This window comes from Trematomus bernacchii, unplaced genomic scaffold (genome assembly GCF_902827165.1).
Source record: "Trematomus bernacchii unplaced genomic scaffold, fTreBer1.1, whole genome shotgun sequence".
NCBI lineage: Eukaryota > Metazoa > Chordata > Actinopteri > Perciformes > Nototheniidae > Trematomus > Trematomus bernacchii.
Genome location: NW_022987609.1, coordinates 83,355 through 89,791, shown reverse-complemented (window position 1 = coordinate 89,791; position 6,437 = coordinate 83,355). Strand labels below are relative to the sequence as shown.

The 6,437-nt window shown below is 38.6% G+C and overlaps 1 protein-coding gene across 3 annotated transcripts; it reads right to left on the bottom strand.

Annotated features, from left to right (window-relative positions):
- Positions 1-660: 660 nt before the first annotated feature.
- On the bottom strand, positions 661-5,820 carry LOC117483387. 3 transcript variants are annotated; one of them, XM_034131715.1, is made up of 9 exons: positions 5,602-5,820; positions 4,774-4,940; positions 4,127-4,237; positions 3,884-4,036; positions 3,497-3,751; positions 2,787-3,171; positions 2,264-2,505; positions 1,975-2,150; positions 661-1,710 (listed from the first exon to the last, which is right to left on the bottom strand). In XM_034131715.1, exons 1-9 carry the CDS (start codon positions 5,798-5,800, stop codon positions 858-860), a joined length of 2,541 nt encoding a protein of 846 aa, XP_033987606.1. In that variant the 5' UTR covers positions 5,801-5,820; the 3' UTR covers positions 661-857. The 3 variants fall into 3 exon arrangements, with proteins under 3 accessions (XP_033987606.1, XP_033987607.1, XP_033987608.1); XM_034131716.1 differs by lacking the exon at positions 3,497-3,751 and having other exon boundaries at positions 5,602-5,819; XM_034131717.1 differs by lacking the exon at positions 4,774-4,940 and having other exon boundaries at positions 5,602-5,819.
- Positions 5,821-6,437: the final 617 nt, after the last annotated feature.

Genomic DNA, 6,437 nt, shown 5'->3' with positions numbered 1-6,437 from the left:
GTATTTCATCATGGAAGTTAAATCACAATCATTTCATTATCCTGTGGAGGATAATGTTGTTTTGTGACAGTTGCTCAATTTTAGAACAAACAAAATAACATACTTAATAAATAGCTAAATGTATATATATATATATACACAAGAAGTAAAAGTGTGAATTTCAAGATAATAAAAATATAATAAAAAGATTAATGTAATTATAGGAAATAAAATCAAAAATTGGCAATGCAAAATAAAATAACCATATGTATATAAACATATAAAACAAACAAGAAATGAAAGCAGAAATGTTAAATATGATTTTAAATAACAATATTTATGTTGAAATAAGAAGTGAAAGTAAAAGAGGGCAATACAACAAAGATATAATAAAATACAATTAAAAGATGTACATTAACATAGGAAGTAAGAATACAAATGTGCAATACAAGATAAATACTTAATAAATAGCTAAATGTATATATATACACAAGTAAAAGTGTGAATTTAAAGATAAGAAAAATATAATAAAAAGATTAATGTAACTATAGGAAGTAAAATCAAAAATTGGCAATGCAAAATAAAATAACCATATGTATATAAACATATAAAACAAACAAGAAATGAAAGCAGAAATGTTAAATATGATTTTAAATAACAATATTTATGTTGAAATAAGAAGTGAAAGTAAAAGAGGGCAATACAACAAAGATATAATAAAATACAATTTAAAGATGTACATTAACATAGGAAGTAAGAATACAAATGTGCAATACAAGATAAATAAAAAGACTAACCTTACAGAGTTAAAGTAAAAATGTTGCAATACAAGTTGTAATTAAATAGAATAAAAATATGTATGGATAATTTAATAGGGATTATTTTTTTGTTGAGACATCAGGACCCTTCTCTACTCCCTCCACATTCATGCTGACCCGGAAGTTCAACCTCATAGCTTCCGCAAAGCAGCCTACCCTTTTTGTGAATGGGTGCTTTTGTGGTACGGTTTTCACAGGTAGGTTGGCCATCTCCTTCTTCCTTTTCTTAGGTGTGAACGTCAGAGGAAGGCTCTGATCATGTGGAGTGTGTAGCTTCACATCTTCCAAGATCTCGGTCATTTGGTCAGTTAACGTTTTAAGGTAATCTTCATCTTGCAGATGGTATGTTAAGTCAGTAATCTCACGCAAGAGACTGGCACATTCCCTTCTTTGTTTAACCTTTCTTGGTCTTTTCCTTTCGGGCAAAGCGTTACATGGTGACTGCATTTCCACTGATACCGGTGTGTATGTATGATCTGTGATGTCTGATCTGCCGCTGTCATCCCTCTCACAAGAAGTCTGTCCCAGACATGCATTATCCAGGGAGAAGAGGGGGTTATCCCTGTAATTAGATGCCAGTTTCTCCCAACCCCATTCATGCACATGATTAAAAACAGCACAGAAGTGCTTGCAGGGCAACTTGTGCTTTGCCCAGTCTTTGCAGGTGCACGATGGCATGATGATACTTTCACCAAAGTTGATGTGGTGCTGTGTGCAAGGATGACTTTGGCTTTTGACATGGAACATGCCATTGCCCTTTGCAACAATGTCATTCGCCTCATAAAACTGGGCTTCTGTAAGCCTTGACATCACATGGTCTGCTACACTTCTTGGTCTGTCTTTTAAGAACTTTGGCATGTTCTCATTGTACCTTCTGTAGAATGAGGAGTACTTGACATTGAGTTCAATGTACCTTCAATAAGAGATGAGAACAATATCTTAGAAGTCTCTCTGTGACAGTTTGCTTTCTCTGACATATAGATATGGTATTTGATAATACAATTGTCTCAGAAACGTATGCAACAATGAACAACATCAAACAAATATGTTGGAAACAAAGCTATCAAACATTACATTTATATATATATATAAAAATGTGTGTGTGTTTGTGTATGTATGTATGTATGTATATATAAATATATATATGTATAATCATAGTAATTCTTTTTTAGCTCACTTCCGATATGTCCTTGGTAGGAAGTCAGTTACCAACACAGTGAGCATTTCACTGAGGCTGCAGTTCTTATAACCTTCAAGATGAGAATGCTTTAGGGTTTCATTTCGTCTTTCCACCCCATTGTTGGTGTAGATGGCCACCTTGAGATCTTCATCCCGAAACACGTGCACCCATCTCTACACAAGACAAAAAAAGACAAAAAAAATTAAAAGGAAGACTCTTCAAATTCAACAAATGATATAATAAATATAATATAAAAGTAAATATAATATTTGAACTTGATACACACCTTAGCCTCTGGGAGCCACTTATTTGAAAACCACGCCCTCACTTTTTCATTGTCCTTCCAGACTTTGGCCTCCTGCAGGTTGCAAAGGCGTGTGCTGAACTCCTCTGGAGTTGAAGCAGCTGCAATGCTTCTCAGAAGCGGTAGGAGACTGTCTTGTGCGTGGCTCACTCCATGATCTTTCTTCCTGCACCATTCAACCCAAGCTTTCTCCCTATGGAAGTCGCAGAGAAGCACCTTGGAACCTGGATAAAATATAAGAGATATATTACCTGCACCATGTTGTCATTTTATTTTGTCGCGTTGCTATTACATAGTATACGCGACAAAATATAGGCCTGCTTTTTATACATCTGTCTGTCAGTGGAGGTGATGACTTTATTTTGAAGTAGATTGTTGCATACATTTGCATGTAAATGGTTATATTTTGGAAGTTGGTGGAATACTATGTAAAATGTATCCTTTTTTTTAATTAACGTTTCATATTATGTGAATTAACAGATTTCTACAGTTACTGCAATTTCACCTTGAAACTCTTCCTCCAGGGCACCGATCTCTACCTCTGAGAAATCAACCATAAAGTGGCTAGGGCTCCAGTCAGGGTTCCACTCCTTAAACACCTGGAGGGCTTCTTTGACATCTGCTGTTGTCTCACTCTGGGTCACAAAGAGGCCAACCACTGCATAGCACACATTTGTACGTACACATAGGAAGAAGAGGGGAACAGAATAACGACACGTCCGGTAAGTAGCATCAAGCAGGCACATCTGTTGTCCATACAGGTGGAGAAGCCTTCGCTGCCAGGCTGTCTGGTAACAAAACAGCAGCTTTGTGACAGTTCCGTCCTCCTGTAGCTGGCTTGGCCTGTACTTGATTTTGCAGTCATCAACTAACCATCTGGGCGTCAGAAGCTGTGAATGAAAGTGTAACTGGACATTATCATCATGTAGCCTCATGGCCCAAACATTAGGAACATTTGTTGTCATATCAGGGCAAAAAACAGTTTTGAAGTTTTAGTTGCATTTTGAAAAATGGTCATACCCTGCATATGAACCAAATACTGCTACTTTGCTTTGCTTACTTACACCTGCATTCAGAGGACAATGTATCATGTAAAAAAAAAAAAAACTGACCATGCTTGGTGAAGTCACAAACTCTGTAAGTTGTGCATTAACCACCCACACAAACTTGCATGGCTTGAATAATATTAATACTATTCTACTCTCAGTGTATTACCTGCAGATTGACCTGGTCATTTTTGGATTCACGTATTCCCTCCTTCGTTCTTGATAAGATATTCCTGATATCCTTGTCTGTGGGGTAAAACCTCCGACGTGTTTGTGGAGGTGGCTGCTCCCCCCGGAATAGCTCGTCATTTACAAAATTGAACAGTTGACGTCTAATCTCACTAAGCTTTCTGGCACCAGCCAAGGTGAGCTTCACTATTTGTTGTTCAACTCTGGAATCCATCGGTTCACGCAGTTCAGCTACCTGTACATGACGTTGAACAGGGTAATTATAGATGTTTAAAGCTGTCTAAAGAAAGTCCTCTTTGTACAGCACAAATTGTACCTCGCATCATGTTTCTTACAGCAGCTAAAGGAATAGATTTTGCATGGTTACCTCTCCAACAGTTGGATGGTTTTGATGGTCACTTTCTGGGGTGAAGCATGTGTGGTATTCCATGACTACTTCAACTGTTGAAGGATCAGCTGCAACTACAGCCTTTAGTGCTGCTGAGAGCTCCCTCCTCTTTGCTTTACTGTTCTCTGCAATCTGGGGAATATAAAAATGACATGGCAATTGGGATCATGACACGAGAGCAATTATAGCATTGAACGCACTTGTGCTGTGCTTGTGCTGTACCTTGAAACCAGGACATTTCATGACCTGACTGACAGTTATCTGGGCAGGGCAATCCATCTTCTTCGTATTTTGTACGAGATGGCGTCTTGCATTGAAGACATGGTCTTCAAGCTAAGAGAAAAAAGGTGTATAGAAATACAATATTAATATATGTATACATTTTCATGGTCTCCTCTCCATAACGTGGAGAACATAATTTTTGCTATGGTTCTTTCTTTTGTCTTCTTTAAAATATTTGTAGGTCCTGCTAATATAACTATAGTGGGACATTATGTCATTACCCCTGCATCTGTACTGTTTGTGTCTATTTATTTTGCACATATACCATCCCCTGTTAAAATAAGTAACCAGTATAGGAAGAATTTGGTGCCAGGTCATGACCGTGAGCTGGTTGGGTTCTGTAGGTGAACAAAGGAAGGATATCCCCCTTTATTTTGTCTCAGAAGAGGCCATTGAATTTCGTTTCCTATTCCTCTAAAGTTTAAAACGACTTATGTATTTACATAATGCTGATTCCTATGTTGTTATGTGTCACAGTGTTATGTGTCATAGAATGCCACATAATGCATGTCATATTACGAATAGTTGTTTAATTTTCCTTTACCAATTATTTTAAGTTGTTAATGCATGTAAATTCATAAATATACCGCTTGTTTCTCTTTTTGTGCATGGTACTTCTCCTTTTGCCGAGTACACCTGTCCTTTCCCTGGTGGCATCCATATATCTTGGTGCCCACGAGTTGGAATGGCACCCCATCATATGGTACACATTTCAACTGCCAGTATATCTTTTTCCCTGGTGAAGGTTGCACGTCTGTATTGAAACATTTGTGACAAAAATACATATTTCATATGGTACACATTTCAACTGCCAGTATATCTTTTCCCCTGGTGAAGGCTGCACGTCTGTATTGAAACATTTGTGACAAAAATACACATTTTATCCATAAAAGATGTATTAACACTGGTCAGTTTAGATTTGGAAAGACACTCGGAATTTGAAATGTCTTAAGTAACTTTACGCCTGATAATTCAACCTGTTGCTGAATGTACAGTAAAGTTTCACGTATTTTTCGCTTTTATCAGTTATGTAGAAAGCTGAAACTACCAACCTATAATTCAGTTGTTGTAGGCATTAAAACACAGAACACCAAAATAAACATTTTAGTGGTGTGAACGCTCGTGAACTGTCAAGAGGAGGGCGGGGGAGCCTCGCTGCGGGGAAACTGTGGACCTCTGTCAGCGCAACTTAAATGATGCCGTTTAAAAGATGAATAAATTCACGGCTCGAACCGAGCCGTTCTGTGCCCCGTCTTATATATGTAATACTTATACTTATATACTTATACTTATATATTATTATACTTATATACTTAGGCCTATATAAGGCCTACTTAATATTTGATTACTGACACAATGTAGGCTACTTGGTCATCGTTGTTTCTTCAATTTCCGATCTAACTTTACAAACTTACTATTTTCCCCGAAAACCTGTTCCTTTTTGTACACAATATACTTTGTGATCGTTGTTTCTTCAACGTCTGCTAACGCTTCCTCGAAATCCTTAAGTGTTTGAAAGATTTTATGTGAAAGCATCCTGTTTGTTGCGCGTTGGCATCCTTGACAGACTTGTCTGTTGGAGGCTCGCGAGCGCAACAAAAGTTGCCGTCTCATCCACGACCACTATTACGTCACTTCCGCCGCATAAAACCCAGGAGGTATACGATCTAGCACTAACCGGGGTGCACATAACTGGTACGCAGGTACGCATGCGCGGCACAAATCTGAATTGCGTAACGTCACTTGTGTCACTACGCGCCTTTGCGTACCTCAAAACATCAAAACAAAACACATATTTCGTCTACACGTGTTTCTTGTCAACACTGTCAATGGAGTAAACTACTAGGCATGTCAAAAAACCCAAAGACATTAAGCAGCTACGTTGCCGTTTCGCTCCCTGCAAAAAATCTTTCTATGACTGATTGAACTGGAGCTGGGTGAGCCGCGCAGGACATAACCGACGGACCTGTGAAGCTTTCCAGGATGCAGAGGCTTAGATCACTGGACGACAGAGTTGGTCGCCGTGTGCACAGACAGGGTTAACGTCGGTATAAACAACAGAATTGTGCCAAAAGTCCGCCAACTGGCTGCGGTGGGAGACTCCCCTGTGCACATTCTGTGCCCCGCGCACACACTGGAGAACTGCGCAAAATCATCTGATCACAACGTTCACGCTCTGTGGTCAAGCTGCTGCAGTTTTATTTACACCAAAGTGGAGTGAAACACACAGCTGCAAACTTACTCAGGGTGT

Excerpts from the sequence above, each read along its gene's own strand:
- LOC117483387 (XM_034131715.1), bottom strand. The coding sequence starts at position 5,800 with ATGAGACGGCAACTTTTGTTGCGCTCGCGAGCCTCCAACAGACAAGTC. Across the intron at positions 2,506-2,786 it reads CCTGGAGGAAGAGTTTCAAG|GTTCCAAGGTGCTTCTCTGC; the intron begins GTGAAATTGCAG and ends TATTTTATCCAG. Across the intron at positions 1,711-1,974 it reads CTACCAAGGACATATCGGAA|GTACATTGAACTCAATGTCA; the intron begins GTGAGCTAAAAA and ends CTCTTATTGAAG.